Source organism: Epinephelus lanceolatus, chromosome 23, assembly GCF_041903045.1.
Source record: "Epinephelus lanceolatus isolate andai-2023 chromosome 23, ASM4190304v1, whole genome shotgun sequence".
Classification (NCBI taxonomy): domain Eukaryota; kingdom Metazoa; phylum Chordata; class Actinopteri; order Perciformes; family Serranidae; genus Epinephelus; species Epinephelus lanceolatus.
Genome location: NC_135756.1, coordinates 17526778 through 17553089, shown reverse-complemented (window position 1 = coordinate 17553089; position 26312 = coordinate 17526778). Strand labels below are relative to the sequence as shown.

Below are 26312 nucleotides of genomic sequence, written 5' to 3'. Positions count from 1 at the left end.
AACATAGAGTATACGCTCTCTCTCTCTCTCACACACACACACACACACACACTCCCACAGTCACACACATGCCGGTTCTGACGTCAAGTCGCTCGCCTGGAGTACAGTAGATGATAGATTGCATCTAGCAGCCCCAGAAATGGACAGACAGAGTGATTATTGTTCAGCTGGTGTGATTCAGCGCTGGCACAAACCATGTCGGATAGAGAGCGAGAAGAAGCGCACAGTCTGTTCTAAAAAAACGTAATGCTTAAAATTAATTAATGTGCTCGATACACGTATCATATTACATCTTATTGTGATGATTTTGTGTCAATTTAACCCTTAAAATCATGGATTTATTTTAAAGGAGCAGTGTGTAGGAGGGCGACAACTACCGATAGCAACCAGGTGAAACTTCTCCCATGTGCCAAGCGTGAACTCCAGGTTGCGATTCTTTCTATTCTATGGACTTTTAATCATCTTGTTTGTTAGTTTGTTCTGTTTTGTTTGGTTTGGTTTGAGTTGATTCCCTCTGTGGTCATTGTTCAGAAGGTTTTTTAATGGGAGCCAAATTATTAGCAGAGGTTTCTTCCTCTCCCAAACAAACAGACCAGGTGATATAAACAGGTAAAAACAGAATAAAGTAGTTTCATGACACAAATCAATGTCTCTTCTATGCTGTTCGGCTAGTCACAGACAGGCCACTAGCCTAGCATCTGCCAAAGGGTGCTCACCTTTCCTCTCTGATAACTTAAGATCCAGACGTTCAGGAGGTTTTTACTGGGATCTGAATTATCCTCTCCGAAACAAAGAGATCCAGTGATTTAAACCAGGAAAAACACTCTTTCACGCTAAAATATCCGTGTTTTTCTGATGCTGCTTGTCACGGAAGGGCTGCTAATTACATTGGCCAATATAAGAACCTGATTGAATGGCCCTATCTAGAGCCAGTGTTTGGTTTTTCCATTCCTTTCTACTGTAGAAACATGGCAGTGCAACATGGTGGACTCCAAGGAAAAGGATCCCTACGTAGACATAAACAGCTCATTCTAAGGTGACGAAAAAGCAATGATTCTTATTTTCGGGTGATTATACACTTAAGAAAACATAGTTATTATATTATATTCCATGTCTGCCAGTGTATCCCCCAAAATCCAACACACTGGACCTTTAAGGGAAATATGGTAACAGATTGGAAACAGTGCTTCTGAGTTGAACCCTGAATGTCATGGTTACAATAATGAATGCTCACTGCTGCTTGCCTTCTGCCTGAGTGTGCAAACTGACCACTGTTAGCACTGCAGAAGGTAGGTGGGAAAAGAGACAAAATGTGTGTGTGTTTTTGTGTGAGACCGAAAGAAACTAACTAACAGAGAGAACAAAAGGACAGAAAGAAGCATTCCACAAATTCCTTCATCTCTCTCTTTTTTTCCGAGCTTCTCTTTCTGTGCGAAACATTGTACTTACCTGCTGTGATCAAAGAGGTGGAACCAATTGGCTGAACACGCTCACACTCACATGCACGTGCACGACTGAAACTAAAGCAAGGCGGCGCACTGAAAGTGACAAAGGAGACAGACAACACTGACCGGGGCTAAATAGAGCAGGCATGTGTGTTCAGATCAATAGATGTATTAGACCAGGGTGTGTCCATTCTACTGAATCGAGTTCTGTGGCAAAGCTGCTCCACAGGCCCAGATGGAGAGCGAGGAGAGAGGAGAGAAGGACAGGGGTCATGATAGAGAGGGAGTCTAAAGGTGGGCGTGAAGTAGTGAGACAGAGAGAGAGAACGAGATGGAGAGTGTGGTGACAATGAGGAGACGCTGTGGTAAGAGAAAATTAGTGGATGTGGGAAGTGAGACAAGAGAGAGCAACTGGCAGTGCAGAGGGAAAGAATGATAATTTAAAGCTCAGTGGGGAAGCCACACAAAAGAGCTTCCCATCTAATCTAACTGTCACCTGAGTCTCACCAGACTCTGTAGTTTCCCCTCAGCACTATGAGCATTTTGGGACTAAAATTAATCACCACAAATTGTAATCATTGCTTATACAATGTTGTAAATTATTTTACAATCTTTTTTTATATCTGCCCATGCAGCAACCTCCAGAGCTAAAAATGAAGCCAACAGGGACATGCCAAGAACTGCAGTTCCTAAAATGGCCACTTGAGGCTGGCTCCAAGAGTGAGTCAATCTCCATAGATAACCATGTTAAAGTGCACGACTGTACAGCAGAATAAACATGTTTACAGCCTGGTACAGAAACAGATTCTGTCTCTTTAGCACATTTAATGTTCAGGACATGTTCAGGGTGAATTTTTATTTAACTCACCCATTTAAATGTTATTAAGGCTTAAAGTTATGCGTAATAAGTCTTGTGTGTGATCCTTGATTTAGACCTACATTAACAACATAATTTTTCCACCTCAGGCACATCGCCAAGATACGACCATTTCTGAATGAAAAAGATGCTGAGAAAGTGATTCATGCCTTTATTTCAAGCCAACTCGACTCCTGTAATGCACTTTTTACCGGCCTCCCAAAAAACACCACGGAGAGACTTCAGCTTATTCAGCACTCTGCAGCTCGGCTATTAACCTGAACCAAGAGGAGAGAGCACGTCAGGCCTGTCTTACCTGCTCTGCACTGACTTCCTGTTACATTTCCAATAGATTGTAAGCTCCTCCTCCTTGTATACAAAGCCCTAAAAATGGGCTAGGACTGAGCTACATTGCTAACTCCCTTGTTAACTACTTCGATCATCTGCTGATGTTTAACTGGAGGTTCCCAGCAACAGCCTGAAGAAGATCGGGGATGCAGCCTTTGTCAATTACGCCCCAAAGCTATGGAACACACTACCCATAGATATCAGAGAAGCCAGATCAATACATGATTTTTAAAAGAAAGCTAAAAACCCATCTGTTCACTCTGGCCTTTAAAATCGCTCTGACTTTGCTGATACAGGTCTGAAACTCTTTCTTTTTACACTTCACACTGCTGCAACAAATTTAAAATCTAACTTGATTTTATGATTTATAGTTTACATTTCTATGATTTTATGAATAATTTTCGTTCATTGATGAGTCACTACCTCTCCAGCAACAATGGTTGGGTGACATAACGATGGCGTAACCCCCAGATTCAGAATATGGGTGTAGCCATAACTGTTGCTCTTTCAGTATGTTTTCAGTTCATGGAAGTTAACTGTAACATTTTGGTTGCCTAAAAAGCATTTGGTTGTACTATAGAGCCTCTGAGGAGTCAGATGTCCAGTGTTTCTGCTAAGTACATTTGTTTTTATAGTTTTATGTCTGTTTTTTAGCGAGCCAAAATTAGCATTAGCATTATCACAGTTAACCGCAGCTGTAAATGCACTGTGCTAACCAAGCTAGCAGCTAGCGTTACGGTTAGCTCCACTCTCTTCTCCAAATAAAGTCACTTCTGACTTTGGAAGATGGCGATAGCTAAAATGCCAAATTCCAGGCTTTAAACCAGTAGTCCAAAAATCAATAGCTGACGTCAGGGTGCTACATGCTTTATTTTATACAGTCTATGGATGTTATGTAGTGTAATGTACAGTTTTTAACAAGTACAAACACGAGTTTAGGAGTGTTTGTTACTGTGGTTTTGGATCTATGGCGACACATTGTAAGAATATAAGAGTAAAGGCAAAGGCAGACAGAAGGAGAGGAAGAGACAAAGACCGAGGCGGGCGGAAGAGAGGTGAAGATAGTGGGCCGAGCGTGAAGGAGGAGGTGAATAAGTGTGGAAGCGTGAAAGGAAAGAAGGAGGGAGGGAGGAAGGACCGAGGGTGGAGATGAGATGTGCATTCCTCAGCAGGGGCGTGACCCGGCGTGCATGTGTGTGTGTGTCAGCGTGCACACATCCCAGAATTACTGGGAGGTAGCTTAATTCAATTTCTAACACGAAGATGATGGCGAAGACAGAGAGAGGAGGGGAGGTAGGGAGGCAGGGAGGGAGGGAAGCGAGAGCTGACTCACCGTGTGATGACAGAAATAGAAGAAGAGAATAGGAATGAGTAAAAAAAAAAAAAAAAAAAAGGAGCGAGGGGACGGAGGAAAGCCAGAGACAAACAGAAAAAGAGGGCGCTTGAAGAGAAGGAAAGTGACGGGATAATGAGAGCAGGAAATGAAAAGGATGCCTTGGGTTAAAAGGGTGTGATTTGTCTGGAGGAAGAGAAAGGGAATGAAAGTGGAAGAGATTAAGAGCGGGAGAACACATATTTCCCAACATTACAGATCAGAAAATACACGTCTCAACATGCACTCACCAAAACAGCACACACACACATCCAAAGAGGTGTGTGTGTGTACGTGTGAAGGCAACTGAGGTTTTTGTAGTGTGTGGCAGGAGGCCAAGTACATGATAGATTGATCAGCTTATCATCTGCTCCTTTGTTCTCACACACGCTGCATCACTTTGAATAAGTGTGCACTCACAAGACACACACTCAGAGATTTATAGATGCACGTACACACACGCACACACACACACACACACCAAACTGGCTCTAAATTTTCTTAGAGAGTGATTTAATATCTAGTGATGTAATTTCACAACCTGAAGTCCTTCTCCACGTATTACTTCAACGGTAAATTTGTCTCTCGGGAGTCTTGGGAGTAACATCAAAGCCCTGAATAATTTCAAGTGCACACACGCGCACGGAGATAAGAGCACCTGTTAATGACCGAAATGTAGCGAGGAACGGGTGAGGAACAAGCGCTGGTTTCCAAGATGACAGCGTGTGAAATGAGTCACTGCGAGGCAGCGTGTGTGCATGTGTGCAAATCATCCCTTGTATAATATTACAGCCTCCTGCCAGACTGGCTGCGTCTCCGTCTCATCCAGATGGCTTCTGAAACCAACAGACAGCTGGGAGTCCCCGACCAGGCCGCTCCCGCTTCATCCATTTACCCGTCTTCAAGGCCGAGACAAATGCACCAGAACAATCCGTGAAATTATCAGGACATGCTCCCCTTTGTGCCGACCCCTAAGTGTTACCATTAGACAAAACTGAGGAGAAAAACTACACCACAGACGGATGAAGCAAAGCAAACGTAAAGGAGGTAGGTTTTGAGCTGGATGTAATTTTCCTACTTGGATTTCCTAAATGTCCACGTCCTGAATTCGCTGCAGTGACAATGAAACAAACCCAAACTTGGCCTCAATATTTGCTTTTGACACACTGATCCTTTCATCACTGTCCATTTGTTACAGGTTTTGAAAGTGATTCACACACACAGGTGCAGACACACATACAGATGCCTCTTTCCTACCTGTGTTTCCTCCTGCACCACTCTGTACTGCTCCTTCCACACGGCCATCTTCGTGGCTTCATCCTTTCTCAGCGCCCTCTCTTTCTTCAGCTCCGGACTCCAAAACGTCTTTATGGAGTTCATAGAGGAGCTCAGCTTGGACTCTTTGGCCTCCAGCTGAAAGAAATTAACATCAAACATTGGGACTTTGTTGTGATAAATGTCAGGGCATTAAACATCCTTGATCACTGACGACAAATCAACTCGCCTAATTAGTTTGTCCTTAAAGCTATAATCTTTGTTTAAAGTTCAAGACATCAGAATTCCCAGAGTGACACAAGTAAATAAACAAGAAGCACAAGATACCATAAATTGTAGAATAAATGGACCTAACGTCAGGGACTCCCTAAAAACTTCGTATTTCACCAGCAGAGTGTTGTTTGCCTGATGAACATTCTCATCAGCTTGTCCTCTCGTCTTTTTTTTGGATAAGTTAGCAAAACCATAACCTGAAACATAATTGTTTAACCTTACTTTTGCTTTAACTTTGAGATTAAGCCTTCAGGTTAGCTCATATCTAAGTGCAACTTTAAAAAGAGACGATTTTTTTAACCTTTTTTTGATCATTAGCCCTTTTTAGATAGGAATTGTGCAAATTTGCAGGAAAGCCCAATCAGTCTTCTTTCAGCATCTGTTTAAACTAAAAGGGGTCCGCCAATATGACTACCCTATGAGGCGGAAAACTGGGCACCTTGGACTCTGTGTGTATAAGCGCTAGCAGCTTGCCGGCAAAACGGCCCAACATTTGTGGAAAATCTGGCAGTGTAAAAGGGATTTAAGTTACTAGCAGTTTTATACAAATTTTCAAACTGACCCTCATAATGTTATACTGGAGAATGTGTACAACTAAATAGCTTTAAAATATATTGATATTTAGATTAACTAAATTATGTCCAACAATCTTTACAAGGCAGACTGTTTCCATGCACACAGATGTGAGGCTAAAAATACAAATTCATACCATTCAGACCAGTGTTCTGCACTCTAACAAAGGTACATGCAGGTTATTATATAAAGCATGAACCTGCATTCAGAGCACAGTCTGACGCTGCTCGTTGGAACATGTGCTGCTGCGTCCAGCCAAACCACACCCTTCTAGGTGGAACACCAAGTTTTTAAAGAGTCCCCTATCTTCAGAGAGGTGTGTGTGTATATGTGCAGGTGTCCTTACTTCTCTGCGTAGTAGCTCGTTCTCTCTCAGCACTTCTCTTAGCTGTGTCTGCAGGTCTGACATTGCGCCGTCTCTCACCTGATAACACACACAAACACATACAGTATACATCATTAACATCCACATTTATGTTCCTGTCTTACATTATAAACATGTTATGTATCTGCAGCTGTCACTACTACTGATGACTCTGCCGAGGTGCAAATATTACTGATCAAATATGGAAATAAGGGCTTAAATATTGTATGTGAAGCACTTTGAGACTGTTATGGTGATTAAAACTTATTAAAACTACAAATATGGATGCTGATATTTATGATAATGGAGAGTATTTTACAAGTTGTAAGCACAATTCCGTCATACAGTACACACCTTACTGCAGTATTAATGAGGAAGTGCACCACATGAAAATGTTTAATTCATCTTGACACCAGGACACCAGTGCACCGAAGAATTAAAAATATCTTGGATTAATTTTTAAACGACGACCAGACTCTGCTTTGCTTTTGAAAAACTTTGCTTTTGAGTGTCTTTCAGTTCTGCAAGGTAGAGTAAGTTAACATTTTAACATCATTACATGGATGTAACATACAAAAGAGAAAGGCTATAAGGAAACAGGAGTTAAGGAGAGATGAAGAGAGGGTTTGTGTTTGAGAAATAATTAGAAGTTGAGCAGGGAGATATGGGAGAGGAAGGAGAGATGCATCTTGGAGAGATGAGCTCTCAGGTTATGACTAATGGTGAAGAGGGAGTAGGAGGGCAGACCTTAGTCTATTTAAACTTACCGTATGAAAACCCACACAGCTCTTACATTATTTAGTTGAAGCGTGACTTCAGAGGAATATTTTAACCCTTCAACAGTTAGCTGAGTTTTGGTTTAATACCTTGAACCACCCAGCTCCACTGCTACATGGAACAGGAGGGTAATTCATGTGTGACAAAACATTTGGCCTGCTGAGCGCAGCTAAATTTAATCTTTTATCTGTTTATGTTTCTTTTCTGTGCTCTCAAAAAAATGAGACAAAGATTATCTCCACCCTTAATCAGTTTGATATTTCAATTTTATAGTACTTTATACTTCTACGCCACTGCAGTTTAGATGTAATTATTGTACTTTTTACTTAACTACATCTTTTCAAAGCTTTTGTTACTTTGGATTATTACTGTAGATTATTAAAATACAGTCAGTATTAGTAAAGGTTAAGATACCCAGCAGTATATAAAGGTATTCAGCATAGCTCCATCTTCACCAGCTGCGACATGATCAAAGTGATGTACACATTACTGCATCAATAACTGAGTCATTTAATATATATTATTCTGAAATGGGTTGTTCTGCATGATGAGTACTTTTTTTATCAATTACTAAAATGCAACTAAAAACTTAAACTAGGTCTAGGTGTGAAAAAACACTTTAGTTTACTCGAGTAAAAACAAAAACTGACCAAAACAATATTGCGTGCTGATGGAACTAACTAAAGTAAAAGAAAATATACAGGAAATGTCTTTCACTTTAGTATTTGTCAATTTGGTCAAATCTGTCAACACGACAAGCATGAGGAGACACTGGTGCATGTGTTTATTCAGACTGGGATGTCTCTGTGTAACAGGGTCAATTATACAGTAGCTACATGTGGAACAAAGTCAAATGTACATTTGTAATATTATGTATGTTACTTACACAAAATTTGTTTCAGTTTTTATTGCCTGACATGCTCAGGCCTCCGTGGTCAATATGTGGAACGTTTGATACTCAGTTTCTGTACCCCTATGCTCACCTATGAGGGTACCCCACCTCTTTAGCTGTTGTACTCAATGGGAGAGGTAAGTGACATTGCTGTCATGGTATTTTCCATGTTTTAATGCTGTTGCGCTGTTTATAAGTTCATTTTATTTTATTTTATTTTATAATCCTGTGTCACTTAATTTGTGTTGGGGCTCGAGTTATAATAAAAACTCAACTGAAATAAGCAAACCCTCCCTGAAAACAAAAACTATAAACGAAATAAAATCAAAAACTAATTAAAACCACAACTCCTAATGTCTCTGCTTGTAACAGAGTGTGTCTACACTGCAGTATTACTACTGTACTTAAGTAAAAGATCTGAATACTTGATCCACCACTGTGTAAGAGTGGTATTGATTTTCTGATCTAACGCTCAGCATTGAAGTGCATAAGCCAATTTCCCAAAACTATTCCTTTAATGCTATTTTAATCTGGGTTACTTCCAGAAACAAAATCACCAGGTTATTTTGTGTCGTAGTGTTGACTCAACACAGCAGCTTTTTAAATGTTTGTTCCTGTGGCATTAATTTGAAGGCTAAGAGTAGACAGACACTGCCCAGATAGTCTGCAGAGAAACAAACAAAGTGACTACATTTAAAACTGTGTTCAGTTCACAAAATGCTGCCTTCAGGTTGCAGAAATAAAAGAGGAAAATGATGTGATGCCTCACCTGTCTCATGGAGTGGGGGACAGTAGCTGCCTGTGCGATCTGGTTTTGCAGCTCCCCACCAAATGCTATTGCATCACTGGGCATGGCAGCACCTCCCACTCCTCCTCCAGTGTTAATATTCGGACTGCTCCCCATGACAGCCGCTCTGACCCCATAGGGGACCCTGGCCCCTGCCCTGCCGAGGGTCATGGTGCTTTTGGGCAGCTGTGGATTCAGCCCACTGCCCAGGCTCCCGATGCCGATCGGGTCATCAATTGTGTCAGCGAAGTACATGGGACCACCTGTAGCATAGGCAGCATTTAGAGACTGAATATTCTCCATGGACAGGGTTTTACCGGAGCCAGTGAGTCCGCCGGTGGAGCTGCTGCTGCTGTTTCGCCTGTGTCCGAGGCGTGGGGAGCGGGGGAGGCGTGGAGAGCGACCGGGGCTCCCAGACGCTGAGCCGTTACCATTGGATCCAACAACGTCCAGCTTTGAGACGGAACGGGAGCTACCGTACATGGTAACTGAATATGGTGTGTGTACTATAGTGATGAAAGAGGGTCTGATTCAAATGAATAAATCAGGCAAATCAAAAATACATGTTCAAAAGTACACAAAAAATCAGTATAAGCAAAAAATGTAGGATGGAACAAACTGCGGTCACTCTTCTACAGTAGTCCTTCTTGACTTTCTGAATTATCCTGACGCAGTGTTGACATAGCTGTGATCAAGGCCTTTCCGGCACCCTCGCTGTAATCAATGGGCTTTGTTAGAAAGCAGGAATCAATAGGGCATCCCTTTTAGATGAAGGCAGAGAGTAAATCCACAAGGCCTGAGATGAAGGGATCACCTAAAAAGAAAGGAAGGAAGAGACAAAGACTTAGTGATCAGTGGAACAAAGATACACTGCATTAAGGTACAAAGGAACACACTGGATTTTTACCAGATTACAATTTTGATTAATCTACTTTAGAGCAACAGACTGAATTCATCTCTTTGTGGACGGTATTTACTGTACACAAAATGCCAGTATTGGACAGTTATGTCAGGTATTGGCGACTGGCTGAAGACATCACCAGCTTTTTTTAAATTGGATTTTTGTCATTTTATATTGCTAATTTAGTGGTCTGTCTCCGAAGAATGAGTGAGAGGTGCAAACAGGGAAAAACAGCATGTAGAGCCAGCACACACCCGTGCTAATACATCAGCAATCGCCAGTTGGTGAGCTAACAGTGGCCGCTTGGAAGATTTTAACATAGTGCCCAACCCTAGAACTGCATGTATGTTACTAATGCATGTACTGTAGTCTCGTATCACATGGCACTGGCCTTTCCAGGAAAGAAAATAGGACAGAGCAAGACTAAGACCTTTGCACACTGAGTCAGATGGGTGTCTTTAATCCATCACCCTAAATACATTGTTACACACAGAAACCTTGCACGCTGATTTCCATGCATTTTATTGTTCTAGTCGTTGTGAAAATTCGCAATACTTGACAAAATAAAAGGACATTTCCTCCTTTGCCTCTCTCCACTGGAGTTACCTATCTGGCTGTCACAGCTCCCTCTCTGTCTTTCATTTGACAAGACACTGTCCTGTTGCGGCTGTGTCCCACCGCCACATTTCCTTCACTGATTCTTGGTCAAACGTCTCTAAAGGCTTCAGATGGTTGCGAAAAACACAGGAAATTGAACCTGTTCTGAAAATGTAATAATTGAAAATGATTGACACAATGTGAAGTCGTATATATTTTTAGGCGTGCGACAATTCTGGACCAAAAAAAAGGACTCAGTTCCTTATGGCTCTACAAGGTTGTAATGCTCATTCTTAAGAAAACCAATCTGATTGAAATTTTGACCTAATGATGGTCAACAGATGAAAAGTTAGCAGATCAGAGAGACCAGGAATGTCTTCACCAAACTGCTTGATGATCCATAATAGTTGTCCATCAAATAGTTGTCAAGACATTCGACTCAGAGCTACAAGTGTCAACGCCTTATTGCGCTAAATTGAAGGGACAGTTTACCCCAAAATCAAAAATACATATTTTTACTCTTACCTGTAGTCCTATACAAAATACAAATAATATTTACATCTTGTGCTGTCACAAGCACGAGCCATGAGTAGATGTACGCTTCCTTCTGGTGATACGGGTGGCGGATGCAGTTTGGTAGAAAGTTTGGTTTCTACATGAAACTGCTCATAACAAGGTCTGCAGATTATCTTGAGTAACCAATATCATTAACACTCTGCAACTCACACCAAAACAATCTACACTGATAAATGGCTCCACAGGTAAGAGGTAAAATATGCAATTTTTATTTTTGGATGAACTGTCCGTTTAAGAGTCAGAGGATTATCCAATAATCCAATAATCACTCATTAAAGATGCCCCAAAACTCCTTCTTCTGCCACCACTATGACTTGTACAGAGATATGAGAGGCTGATACACTCAGTCCACAGAATACAGTCAAAACAGTGCTTTGGCTTTATGCACAAACTCTGCCACAGGCACAAGCATCAGCTGATGTGTCGGTTCATATGATCACACAGGCCGCTTTGTCTCCCCGCCATCCGTTACACCTTCTTCAGATCATCATCACACTATGTCCTAACACTTCTGGGCATCACATCAGAGTTACTGTCCTGCAGCTGTAACAAACTGAGTGATAACAGATAATATTCATTCAGCTGATCTGATGGAACATTCATGACGGTAAATAATTAGTTTGTCTCCTGGAAGAATTACAGGCACGAAAATAGAATACTCCAGTCAATTAAATCTTGTTATTTTATGGGCTTTTAATCGGAGGGAGAGTAGATGCCAAAAATGTAAACTACTACGTTTCACATGAAGCAAAAACACCATGAAATAGTATTCTGTCATGCTTTACAGCCTGGTATTAGAGTATGTGTGTGTGATGAAATAAATAACTTAAATATTAAAGTGGATTCAGTCAAACAGGTCAAAGAAACCTTGTAATTAAAACAGCTGTAAAAATAATGAAGAATGTCATTCCTACTGAACTCAATTTAAAGGTGTAATCCGTGGCATTTTACTGACATAACTCACGAGCACTGGCTCACACGTCGCTGATAAATGCCTCAGAGGGTGCTGAAAATCCAAGACTTCTGTTGTGAATGCTCTAATCTCCCACGCCCCCTGAACTACCCACCATGTGCTATGTAAAAATTTGTCTGCATGAAGAATAAGGAAGCATTTACAGCCAACAGTCATCTTTCAGTCATTCCGGTATCCTTGGAGACAGTGATGTCATCCTCAGGTCAGTGGACACATGACCCATTGGACACACCATCTGATCCTTACAAGTATGACCTAAAGTGAACTGAGCCGCCTCATAAATAGTCAGCACCCTCCAAGAATGAAAACTTCTGTCGTTTTTATCTGGCTTGTTTCTTCTCTATAATAACACATGGTAATTCTTAGAGTGCAGAAATATTCGCCCTCGAGTCCAGTACTTACATACCGAGGCTTTGACTTTAAAACCACTTACTGTCTGCAACATTAAAGATCTAGGAACTTGAGCTGGTAACATTTATTCTGGAGCTTCAAAGTCTAATACTGAACAATAGGACATTAAGGCACTTTTTAATTTGAATTTAGTCTTGAATGCAGACAACACTTAATACATGTTGTTCTCTAAAGCCAGAGAAATATGGACAATAGTTTACACACTGTAAACGGTCACAGCAGTATGGTCTGAGCGGGGCTCAGAGTATAAATAATGTGGTATCTGACTGGATCAAAAAGTTACATTTAAATTTCACAGACACACTTTGCAATGAGCTACAACAGAAAAACTGGATATCAGTGCAGAAACAGAGCTAATTTATATCCTCAGTAGGAAGCGTATGATCTGTATGTGTAATCATTTAAAAAAGGTAATATATTAATCTGCATTAAGTTAAAATCCTGTTGAAGTTAAAAAGCTCATATAGGTAAAAGAAACAATTCATAAAAAAGAAGGACTGAGATGTTAAAAAGACCATAAAGTCACTATAAACATGAGTTTAAAAACAGTAAATGTGAAGAGTTAAAAAATGGTTTAAAACTGTAAACTCATCAGATGTTTAAGAAGGGGTTAAAATGTTACATAATCTCTCATTCATTTCATTGTTTGTTTTATTTGTTACAGTTAAAACCTAAGCTATAATAATCTCTGTCTTCCACTAAGGAGGTCTAGATATGTCAGAATCGGGGATCGATTATTTTGGTCTGAGCCCTCATACAGGGGATATCAATGTTTTCCTCACTTCACTAAGGCCTTGTTCAGACTGCCAGCCAAAATCCGATTTTTAGCCAATCTAGATTGGAACCAGATGGCTCTTATGAAGTCTGAACAGTTAGAAATGACATGATATCCGATTTTTGCAAACCAGATCGAAACCACCTTTGGGAGGTAGTTTCAAATCACATTTGGACAGATGTGTCTGAGTCTGAACAGCTCCTTATATGACTTCACACAATACACGCTAGATGACGCCTCCGCTCCGACGTCGTTGCCACAGCAACCTGTCAGATTGGTCAGTAATGTGGCCCAGTCTGAACAGAGCCAAATCCGATTTGGACACTTGCTAAAAACAGTGTGGACAGTCAGCAGTCAAAAATCAGATTTGAATCAGATTCGCCTGCAGTCTGAACGCAGCCTAAAACTCTGGTTGAGGAAACACTGCATCACTTGTGTGATTCTTTATTCCCTGTTTTCAGGTATGTGGTCGATAATGTGAACTGTGAAAAGGTTTCTGATAATTTTATAAGATGTTTTGACTGTGAGAAGAACATTTATATGATGCTTGAGTAAGTTAAAACTATGTCTACTGGGTATTTAAAAGAACGAGCAAGCGAGACTGCCACCATCTTGTATAAATACAGCAAGTGTCTTCATTGTTAATGTGTGTATATGCACATAAGTGAATGTATTTTGCACAGTTTATATCCTGTTTATGTAGTTACTTTATTTGTTCATGTTTACTTGTTTAATTAGCAACTTTTGTATAAGGAAAGGGTGTGAGTTCACTGAGCTACTTTTCATCAGATTTACTGAGAAGACTGAACTAATAAGGAAAATGTGACTTACGTTTGAGGAATGCTGTATTTTATTTTATTAATAATTTAGATTAAGTTGTTCTATAATGCAATTTGTGTATTAAAAGACTGCAAGTTAAGATTGTTAAATTAATGTGCAGTTTAAAGATAAGTGGCATTGTATCTCATTATTTGAGCTGTAAACATACTTTACAGTATATGCAAATGTATTTTTGTGCAGATGTACTCTGTTTCAACAAACGTGTTGTTGTAAAATATGATTTGCTCACTTCACTAAAGCTCTGGTTGAGGAAACACTGCATCACTTGTGTGATTCTTTATCCCTGTTTTCCAGAGTGCAACATATGATCTCTGACTCACTCTAAAACTCCTAGATTTAGTTCATCACCCTGCCATAAGATTTATCACCTATAACCATTACTCTACTCATCATTGCATCTTGTATGAAAAGGTTGGGTACCCATCTCTAACAGTACGACATGAAAGGCACTGGTTTCTTTTTATTAAACTTACACATCACATCCTATGGTCATTATTTAGCTTATTCAAATGATTCGGAAACTGCTTTTTGTGCTGCACACACTTTACAACAATTTACACCGCACATTAAAACTTAAAAACAATGTTAAGACTCATGCAGAAGTAATCCATCTCAGTCATTACAAGCATCAGGCAACCAAGAGACACAGTGCCAAAAAACACAAATATAGCAAAGCAAAATGCAGAATAAGGACTACGCTGGCCGACGCAAAAATGGAAAATGGTTCTATCTAGAGCCAGTGTTTGTTTTGTCTGTTCTGGGCTATTGTAGAAATAAGAGGACTTAGCTAATTTTAATATCCCTTTTCTACCAAAATTAGCACATGTATGTTGGTTTTTTAAAGACGAGAAAACCCGCTAAAAATAGGCGATAGACTAGTTTCACATTGCCAATACAGGTGTTGTGTTCCCATCAATGCAGATCACAGCCAGAGCCGATCATGTTCGACGTCACAGCCGGCCAAAGAACGGGTCAGTGAACAGCAGCAGCGTAGAGGCCTGTGGAAACTTTATGATGGTCTCTGCTTTTTATATATCCCATATATAGTAGTCTCCTTTTCAAACTTGGTGCAGACTAAGGCTCCAATCACACTGAAAGTGTTTTGCAGGTTGGGTTGCACTGCCTTTTTTTAATTGAATGCCACTCGTAAGAAAATCGGTTGCTGCTCCTTTTTATTGTTGCCAGGCAACCACCCCATCACGTCCTTACACTAACCTTCCCATGCAATCAATCTGTTTTTTTTATTTTTTCACAGTAATCAGTATCTAGTTCCTAAAATGTTGAGGCAGAGGGTACCTGCTGTTGCTCTGGTTGAGGGTGAGAGGCTGTCAGTAAATAGTTTGTTGGTCACAGTGTGTGGGTACATGAGACCCTAAAAAAGAGGGTGGATCACAGGGAGCCCCACCAGTTCGTCCAGGAGCTTCACCTCCATGATGGACGTTTCTAGGTGTATTTTAGGATGACTCAGGGGCAGTTTGACAACCTGCTGTCTAGTGTCAGGCCGTATAGCTCTGGGTATCCAGCAACTGCTACCACTAGTTTCTCCTCCATTGTTTACCAACTGTAAACCTGTTGTCGTGACCACCACAGAAGGCCCGCCTCTAAAAAGATCTGACTGGAAAATGGGGGGAAAGATGATGAAAAAAGACATGACGTGAGGCGCTTTTCCACTCTGAGGTTAAGTTTTTTCAACATGAGGAGTTCAGAGCTCTTCGGCAAAAACGCCAGGCGCCTAGAGTGAAGAAACGCGAGGCACGTCCAACACAAAAAACGCAAGTAAAAAGCTTCATTCTCATTAAAAGCAATTACAAAGAGCCGCCTCAAGCTGCTAAAACGCTTTCTGTGCGATCAGGGACTAATTTGGATTGACGCTTGAGTGCTAGTTGGGTTGAGATGGACGGTATTTTGTGGTGGTGCGTCATTGCATCTCGTCTGTAACAAAGCTGAAGCAAGCATGTTCATCCGGGTGTTCCCATCAATGCCGATCGGAGCTGGAGCCGATAAATGCCTGTGACTAAAGCAGAGTCGGCCCCTTTTAATGTTTCCTGCACCCCTACTTTGCGTCCCGTCCCGGCCTTTGACAGCCTGACAGTAGTGTATTTTTCCAACTAATGTTCTGCTAGGCTTAGATCTTTGGCCAAAGAGATATTACTGACAACCAGTCAGTTACAGCTACACACACACACACACACACACACACACACACACACACTCAAACGCAAAGAGGAACCATCTGCTGTGTCTCCCCTAAGGCCAAAAACACACACCTGGAGAGAAACAGGCCAGGACCCTGCCTTTAGCACAACCACACACCCACACACACACACTTACATTCGCTTAATGCTCTTACAACATGCATGAGTGAAAACTGTGCACATGTGCAGATCTACACAATCAGTCAATCTAAATACACACATACAGATAAATCAGTCGACACATGAAGACAAACATGGGAAGAGACGCCACATTCACAGATGAACACACATGCACATTGGCTCAGTGGCCTTGAGTGATCATGTCACTAACAACACACACATCAAATGCTTCACTTGAGGCCAATGAGATAGCAGAGACAGAGAATGTGTGTGTGTGTGTGTGTGTGTGTATGTGTGTGTGTTTAGGGCTTTCCTCCTCCTCCCCTCCAGACCTGCTGACCTGTACATAATGTATATGCTCATGTCCCAATTCCCCCTATAATACAAAACATGCAGACGATGTATGAGCCTTTATTTAAGCATTTATTTGACACACAAATGGCTCTCTGCTTGTATATGTTGGACACTGGGTGGTTGGAGGGTTAAGAGTATTGCTCAAAAGCACCTCGGACTTGGCTGTGGAAACAACTGTTTTCATGGTGGAGATCCACAAGCTCCCAGAGTCCAACTGTTAGGCAGCAACAATCCAGATATCACAATTTTAGCCATAACGTTATTTTCCTTGGTCGCTGATTTCATGTGAAGGAGGTACAGGACAATAAATACACATATCCTTCCACTTCTGAACTGCTTACCTTGTTTGGGGTTGCGGGGAGCTGAACCTATCCCAGCATGCACTGGGCACCACTCTGTCACACAGCTAAACACACACTTCTTTTTATTTTTATTTTTATTGGCTTCAGGCCCTCATGGAAACCACAACACACACCATGTTGTGTTTCCTACAGTTCAAGTCTAAGGGTCACATGAATAAACCGCCAGTGTGTCCCACAGGTTTGGGATTTATTTGTGGTGGCTTCAGACTCGGGCTCAGACGGCAAATGAAAACAATAATAACCTTGAGTTTGTAATTTCACATGAGCCTACCACTCTGGCGAACGCCACTGTAAACAAGCACACAAATAAAAGACACTTGTGACACAGCTAGCACCACAAGATTGAGAGAGCACGAGCACATGACCGTCCAAGACCCATCTGTCAGCAGCAGGCTTACCATCCCTCTTGCCCTTTCACACGAATGTGAGAAAGCAATGCAGCGCTGCCGTAAGAAACATCTGTTGAACAGCACTACACTGAGAGTTCATCAAAGTTCACCTTTCATCTTGGAAACAGTAGTTCCACAAAAAAAATCTTCACCCCAGGTACACTTACTAGCTTTTTTTCAGAGCTCTCAAACCCATTACACAGTCTTAATCAGCAGACGGAATATGCTGCGGTTTAAAGTAGAGCTGCAATGATTGGTTAATTAATCAATTATTAGAGTGACAGAAGATTAACTGACAACTATTTTGCTGATCTATTAATAGTTCTCAGTAAATGTTCAAGCCCAAAATATGATATTTCCTGGTTCTCAAGTGTGACGATTTGTTGCTTTCCTTAGTTTCCTTAGTTTGAAATGCTGGTTGGACCAAATGAGAAATTTGATGAAGTCATGTTAGGCTATAGGATATAATAAAAGGTTGTTCTCACTGTTTTCTAATGTATTTCAGTGCAAACTGCTAATTGATTCATCCTGAAAATAATCTGCAGATCAATCAGCAATGAACATAACACTAGTTGCAGCATGCCAAGCCCTTGAGTTAAGACTTTTTTGGACGTGCCACTGTGCAAAGGATATCATGGTTAATAATGTTAGGGCAGTTGTGACCATAAAAAGAGCTGCAGCAAATGTTTATTTATGTTATGGATTAATCTTCAGATTGTTTTCTCAATTAATCTTTTAATTACAAAATAACCACACCAAGTCCAAGATAACATCATCTATGTCTTGTTTTGTCCAACAGTCCAAGGCCCAAAGATATTCAGTAAAAGATGACATAGGCAGAAATCTCAAAAAGGCAGAATTTAAAAATCCATTTCCTCTATCCTCTCTGTCCTAAGCCCCTCCAACCAAACAACCACAGGCGTACGCATGCTCTTTCACTCTGCACCCCTAGCCTCACTCTCCCACACTCTCTCTGTTTACTAGACCACAAATGAGACTAGCGACTAACATTAGCGACCCCACAGTCCCTGCACGTTGCTACCTGCCGCTGTGGACTGCTTTCCCGAAAGGAGAGCCACCAGCAGCTTGAGGAGACAGACCTTCAGTCAGCAGCTGTAGTGGCTCGAGTTCAGACAGCACAAACCCCTCCCCCAGCGCCATGTACACAGCGGGCTGTTGGCTGGCGGCGCCGTGGGGAGGGGGGACTAACCTGTGTAATGGCAGCAACAGAAAGTTTATTGATCTGGCGGGGAATCAGGACTCTCCGGGGTTTGCATTGGCTGGATTCTGGCTGCTTCAGGTGCCATCTCCAGAGCTGCTGTACGCACTCCTGTCAATGAGGTGGTCTAAAGCGGCAGGGAGTGAGGCAGAGGAAACACTGTGATTTGAGGATCTAGCTAATGTTAGCTTCATAAATATGAACTTGAAGCTGCAGCTGTGAGCCTTTGCCTCTGGTTGGCAAAAGGCTAAACTATTATTTTCTGTCCATCTCTGAAATGTTTTGCCAGTACTGACTCATGTTTTGTTTCTATTATCATCAGACTCTTTTTAGACTCTCTTTTTGATAAGTTAGTCTTCCATTTTTGGGTTGCTTTGCAGCGTAGGCAGTTGTGGTCAATGCTAGAGTAGCAACTTTCTCTTTTTTCTTCAAGATATTTTTTGGGCATTTTTAAGCCTTTAATTGATAGAACAGACAAGTGTGAAAGGGGGAGAGAGAGAGGAAGTGACATGCAGCAAAGGGCCACAGGCTGGATTCGAACCCGGGCCGCTGCGGCAACAGCCTTGTACGTGGGGCGCCTGCTCTACCACCAAGCCACTGACGCCCCAGAGTAGCAACTTTCTCTGCAGGACTCTCTGCCATTGAATTACGGTTTAACTGAAGGGACATGCACGCACATCTGCATTTGAAGAACAGCCAATAGGAATGCCCTCTCTCTCTGAAATGACCCATTATTGGCCAAAATCTCCAGTCACAGCCTGAAAACAGAGCCAAAAAGAGGACTTGAATTTCAATATGGTGTTTATTATGGGATTTCTGGCCCAAACGAAGCCAAAACTAAACTGCCTACCCAAACTTTCATATCATAGAGGACTAAGAAAATCAGCAAATATTCGCAGTATATTAATATTCTGTCAGCCAAGTAATTGATTAGTAATTTTAGCTCCACTCAGATAAGTCTTCACAAGCTAATATGCCTGTTGCAAAATCAGGATTATTAGTCAAAATCTGACTGGAGAATATATAATTACAATTAACTTCAAATACAGCATTGCTCCCACTGCTCATATTATACTATAAACATCCAATCACAAAATGCCCGACTACAACCACAATACCTACTGGAATGTATCCTGATTCAGGCCCTGGAGTGAACTTAAGAACCAAAATAACCTCATCCCCTTCACGTCTACAAAACACTCAACAGGAAACGCCAGCACACACAACGCCCTGGTAACTAAAAGCCATGCTGTATGTCTCATCTTTCCTCCACACACTCCTTCCTCACACACACGATGTTGTCTTAGGCCTCGCTAAATCCTAGAATATCACACTGGGATACCAAGAAAGTCTGCGTGGTTGAGTGCCACGTACTGTACTTGTACTTTTGTGGATGATCAGTATGTGCAGGAACAGGAGAGAACAGACTTCGAATTTGGAGTCGATTTCACAACACGGCAACTGATAAAGAAGCAACTCAAATCTTAGATAGACATATTGTCACCTGACGTTAATATGGCAAACTTTTCGCAAACAGAAGCCTGTAAATACATCCATTTACTACCTCTAATCCCTCCTTTGCCTCCTGACTCTCACTTGTCTCCCTGATGCTTTCACTTCCTCTCACTGCCTGTCTCTTTCTCCATCAGCATTCCTGAAGGTGTTCAGCATGTTCTATTTATGTGACAACCACACATCCATCTGTCACACTGCACAATGCAACGCACTCAAACACACCACTCAACCTATACTTAGCCGGCTGGTGTTTCAGCGTGGGAGCCGATTTTTACAAAGTTCGTGTCTTGCCTGGGGATCGGGGCTCATGAAAACACATTACACTCATCTTGAATATTATTATTCTCCATTACTCTCTGTTCCTGTTAGGCTCGCTGTGATATGATGGGGCTGGAAAGGACTCGCTGGTGCTGTCTGGGGTAACACATCTCACTGAAAGCCAACTTGACAGCCCAGCTGAAGGGGAGCACCGTACTTGCTCTGCACCTAATCTGTCTGAAGATTTAAGGGGATGACCTGCCGCTCACCAGTCAGCTCTTTTAACCTTCACAGCTGCTTTATCGCGACAATAATAACATTGTCTCTCTGCAAATCCAATTGTTTGTCTACAGAGCGTAAGAGTGAGGTGGATTATTTCAACCCAAATAGCATTACTATTACTTCATAGTAAATACAACATAAAAGCAAGACTGTGTAGCAGCTCATGTGTCGTCCAGGGCCAGTATTTATTTAATTAACTTCTAAGTATTACATGTTTTTTTTCCTGCAAAACCATGATGTCATTTTAATCTTTAAAGAATTTATTGGTGTGAACATCTCTGGTGGCCGTTACCATGTTAAATTAATAACGACATAGGTATAAATAAATAAGAAACTAGCTGACACAGAAACGAAAATAAACTGGAGCAGTAATGAAACTCTGCTGGTGTATGACTTACATCAGATAAATCATATGAAGAATTTAGTACCAAAATGCCACATGCAGACAATGAAGATGCATGCGAGTGGTTCTGTTTATTACCTGCATTGTTTGACTGCATTATTTTTTATAGTCACATCCAAAAATATCTCAGATCTGTGCTCTCTTCTGTTTCTGTAATCTACGATCTACTCTAAACAACTTTAGAGACCTCTTGAGTTATCCGAATTTTAAGAGTGTCTTTAAAGTTGCAAGAAATGAGCTGGCAGTTCACCCCCAACATCAGACTTCCATCAGATATATTTCCTCTTACCTGTAGTGCAATTAACCAGTCTAAATTGTTTTGGCATAAGTTGCAGAATCGGCAGTAGAGATGTCTGCCTTCTCTCCAGCATAATGGACCTAGATGGCACTCAGTTTGTGGTGCTCCAAGCACCATAAATACATTTAAAAAAACACTCGACAGCAATGTCACTTTCCAGAAATCATGACCCGGTTACTCAAGATAAATCACAGACCTTGTTGTGAGAAGTTTCATGTAGGAATGTTTTATTTTTTACTGAACTACACTTGCCAACGTCTTCAAGAAACGCAAGCAAGTCCAGTTGCCTACACTATAGCAGTTACGATTACCATGACCTGGATGACTGAGAATCTTCACCGACAACTACACTTGCCAATCATATCACCGTGCAGAAGGATGTATGCATCCAATACCTTGAAGATATCTACCGTAAGACCCCAGTACCAAGTAAAATCGAAATGTTTCCAGTCAGACAATACCTGTATTCAATCCTTTGTGCACCAGGGGTCTGATCCCGGACCGTCTCCTAACACCAGATCAGCACCCTTTCTGTTGCTGCCATCTCCGGAGCCGCCCTCCTCTGTTAACAGTCAATTCAACATCTACACAGTTAGCACGAGCTAACATAGGCAGGAGCAGCAGGCATCCAACACCTAGCCAATGAATGGTCCCAACAAACTCACACTGAAACCAAAAAAAGGCGTGACTTTGTTTTAAAACCAGTTAATAACCGTTAAGAAACGTCAGCCGTGTGATGCTAACAGTTAGCCCTGTCACTGTGTGTGTGCAGCTGGGCGGACTCTCATAACTGTCCCCAGCGCAGAGCTAACATACCTGCAACAAGAACTACAACCCATACAGTCTGTGGTGTGGTGAAGTCGAATGCAGTGTGTGTGTTCGGCTTGACATGGTGCCACCAAAACATTCACCAACATGGGTTTCGAGGTACTCTGTTGGCATCAGTATCATTTTAAGGGTACTAGTATTGTTACTGGTATTGTAGTCTTTTAAACAATACTCGGCCCTAGATGAGAGGCTCATGCTCATAACAGCATGTAAACTTTAAAGGCGTCCTCCTCTGCTGAGCTGTAATGTTGGCTAGCTCAGTGGTGCTAGGTGAGCTAGCAGTAGATGCACGCTTCCTTCTGCGCTGGGATTCAGTTGGCAGGTGTCTCACAACAAGGTCTGTGGATTATCTTGAGTAACTGGGTCATGGTTTCTGGAAAGAGGCATTGCTGTTGAGTTTTTCAAATGTATTTTTTGGCGCTTTGAACACCACAAGCCGAGTGTCATCTAGTTTTATTATGCTGGAGAGAAGGCAGACATCTATCTACAACACTTGGCAACTCACACCAGATCAACCCAGACTGAAAATAGCACCAGAGGAAACACATCCCAGAGTCCACAATTTCATGTTTAGCGGTTTGATAAATAAAGGCAACAGGTCACCCACAGTGCAGCTTCTCACTGCTTTATGATGTATTTGACTAGGACCCATTTAGCAATGCTGCGTAATGCGTAGCTCATGCAATGCTGCTGTTTGCTTTTGAGTAGCATTGTATTAGTGGTTTGGCTTTGTTCCGCATACAGAAACAAGATATTGTCTCCATGTTGGGGCATGTTATTGATGACAAATCATAATTATAGCTTTGTGCTGATTTATGCAGTTGTAACTGAATTGCAACACATCTATAGTCATTTCTACAGGATTTATGTGGAATTAAAAGACTTCATAAATGAAACTTTTTTGGTCAGAGATAGAGAGAAGACAGAAAAGTCAACTAATCTGGTAAAAGGGATATTGGAATAGCCAAAACTGCAAGGGTTTGTTTTTCAATTAACAGAGCAGCCCAATTACACATGGGAAAAAATATCAGGCAGAAGATGTCTGGGAAAGATACAGATTTTGGCTCACCAGAGTGTGTGTGTTACTTGTAACTTCATTCTGTGCCACCAGTCCTATCAGCGATAAGACATATAATATGGTTCAGACACTGGAAAGCACAACCCTGATAAGAGACCGATAGCATCAGCTCCAGTCTATTGTGTACCACAGGAAATTAATCTGAGATGCAGGCTGGGCAAACAAAAACGAGCATACAATCAGACACTCACACACACACTGTGACTCACACACACACATCCATGTACATGAATACACTGCCGCAGAAGAAGTACACCGATGCCATGCAAACACGGCGCACTTATCTAATCTCGGCTGCTGCCTACATGGCAAATATGGAAAATGTACCGTTGAGACTCGACAATTAACACAAAGGCAGGGAAGCACAAAACTAATTCGGGGAGTGTGTAGTAGTTAATGGAAGAGAAAGTGAGAGTGAAACTCCCCCCAAGGCTCGTCCTGTGAAGAGGAATGTGCTCGTACCGTCAACTTGCCAGGTTAAATAAGGATGAAGTGAGCTTGGAAGGTGACTCAAACACCCCCTGAAAATCAATGATAGAGGTGACAGAAATAAATCCTACCCCTGGCAAAGTGATAAAGCAAGTTGAATAAATAAACAGCACACAAGGCGTCAAAGATTTTGGTCTTGTGATAAAATTGAGTTCTGGAAAGCAATCTGAAAGAGCTACTGTCTTTGTGAGATTAAAGGGATAATTCAGCCACACAGTGACCATTTGTAGATCAGTTAGTCATTCCATATTACCTTGAATTTGTCAAGTAAATGTTTTCAATGTTTTCACATGCCTCCACAGGAAACTGCAAGCATATTGATTCACTAGTTGATTGGGGACCACGAAACTATATCAAAACATCCATTTTCAAACTCTCACACAACCTCTGCAGTATAATCCATGTCTCATTTATCCAGTTGTATAATCAGTAGTTCACTAACATCTTCTATTCCACCTTTAATAAGTCTGTTCTTTCTTTTAACATTTTCCACTGGTTTGGTAATCTGAGCCTTAAAAACAAGAATAAGCAGGACAAAGTGGTCAAGTTGTGCTGTAAGATCACTGGTGTTACCTTTAATAACCTACACCATATGTAGGTTGAGGGTCACATCTAAAGCATGGTCTAGTGTCTCAGACGCTCAACATCCCCTCCATGTTTCAGATGCCTCCATCGGGGCGGACGTTTTGCCTCCCTAAACGCAGCACTAAGCCTTACAGATAGTACTTTGTCCCATGTGTTATCCCTTATCTTAACCAGAAGTGACCACTGATGTGCATGATTTACCCCTGACAGTGTGTGATACTGGATACTGTACTGTCTGTTTTGTTGCACTCATGACTTCTGTCTGTGTCTCAAATTGCCCCTCTGGGACATTAAAGTTCGCCTTAACTTAAAACAAACCTTAGTATTGGAGTCTTGGTTTGAAGAGAGCATTGATAAGTTTCACTTTTGGTTCAGTTTTAAACACTAGGGATTTTAGCAAAAATGTTTGCTCGACTGCATACGACTGGATAAACTAGACTTGGATTACATCAGACGAGTTGTGTGAGAGTTTGTAAACGGATGTTTTAATATAGTTTGTTAAATGTGTTCCTCAATCAATTAATCAATCAATATGTTCACCATTTTCCATGGAGGCATGTGAGAAAAACATTTTCTTCACAAGTTCGAGGTAACACAGCGTGATTTATTGATTTACAAATTGGTGAAGTATTCCCTTAAGTTCCTCATGTTGAGTATCCTTGAGTATTTCACTGCTGGAGAGATGGTCTTTATATCAAACTGGGCTGTCTATGCAGCAGAAAGACGTAAATACTTTTGTAATTGGTGCTACACGACCAGAGAAGACAGAGGAAAAGGTCTGTGGCACTTGCTTTTGCTCAACCTACAACTACCAGAATGAACTGCAATAAACGCACTGGTGGGTGACGTAATGCGAGCTTGACTTTTTGTCACAGGAAACAATATGGCGGCCTATTATGAATTATAGTTAAACAGTAAGCTAAACTATGTTTCTGAAAACATTTAAGGAAAGAGAAACGCAACGCAGTAGCAGAATCTTGGTTCGTATTTGATCAGCACTGCTTAGTTTTACCATTTTATCTCAGTTTTTTTAGCCTCCATTATTACAGTGCAGGAAACAGTATGGCGCCCACTTCCTGTTCACAAATTCTTATATTACAGCCTAACAGTGCACCAAAATGTAGGGCTGGGCGATAAAACGACCATGTATAATATATAATATATTTTCACACAAGATATAAATTTAGACAACACCGTTTATATCGATAAAGGGTCCAGTTGCGTTACATAATGCATACCACACTCTACGCACAGCTCCGCCCCACTCACACACTTACAAGTTCTCCAACAATACTAAGAGAAACACGTAGCTGCTACTCTGTTTAATCTGTTAATTAGTCTACAGTGCGACATCGGTCTATATGTTGCACATGAGGCGCTAAATCAGTCTGTGAGATGAATGAAATGACCGCAGCAAGGATTTAGGCCAACTTGATACCTTTATACTCATGTTTTAGTTTTGTGCCCTGTGCTGCAAACCTTGTATTTTCAAACAGGGAATAAAATCACTGTCTTTGCATTTCAGTTTGGTCACAGACTGTTTTTATAAAAGAGCGTGTGACATCTCAAATGTGGCTTTGACTTTCAACTGAAAACATGGCCCATTTAATAGAAATACCGAGATATATATCGTGTGTCACCAGTCAGCCTGTACGTATCATCCAGCCCTACTGAACTGTGTTTCTGAAATCTTTTCAGGCAAGAAATAGGCAACACAGTAACATAATTGTGGTTTATATTTGATCAGCACTTCCTACAGTTTGATGTGAGTTTGCAAGAGGAACAGGGGCAGGTCTCTCTTCTATCTGTTTCTTTTGTGTACCTGGTGGCGGGCATACGAAAATACAGAACAACAATCCATAGCTCGAGCAACAGCCCTAGAGCCAGCGAAAATCGACTGGA

The 26312-nt window shown here is 41.3% G+C and overlaps 1 protein-coding gene across 9 annotated transcripts in view; it reads right to left on the bottom strand.

The window, feature by feature from the left end:
• LOC117249617 (ELKS/Rab6-interacting/CAST family member 1-like) overlaps positions 1-26312 on the bottom strand; it is a 216466-nt gene that overhangs the window by 188416 nt on the left and 1738 nt on the right. For all 9 annotated transcript variants that reach the window (XR_013490432.1, XR_013490433.1, XR_013490431.1 and 6 more), the window contains exons 2-4: positions 8945-9776; positions 6489-6566; positions 5279-5434 (exon numbers count right to left, since the gene is read on the bottom strand). Coding sequence is in view for 6 of the 9 variants with exons in the window: in XM_078165427.1 (XP_078021553.1) it covers positions 5279-5434; positions 6489-6566; positions 8945-9445 (735 nt within the window). In the remaining 3 variants the exon portion in view is untranslated. The remainder of the gene's footprint in view (positions 1-5278; positions 5435-6488; positions 6567-8944; positions 9777-26312) is intronic.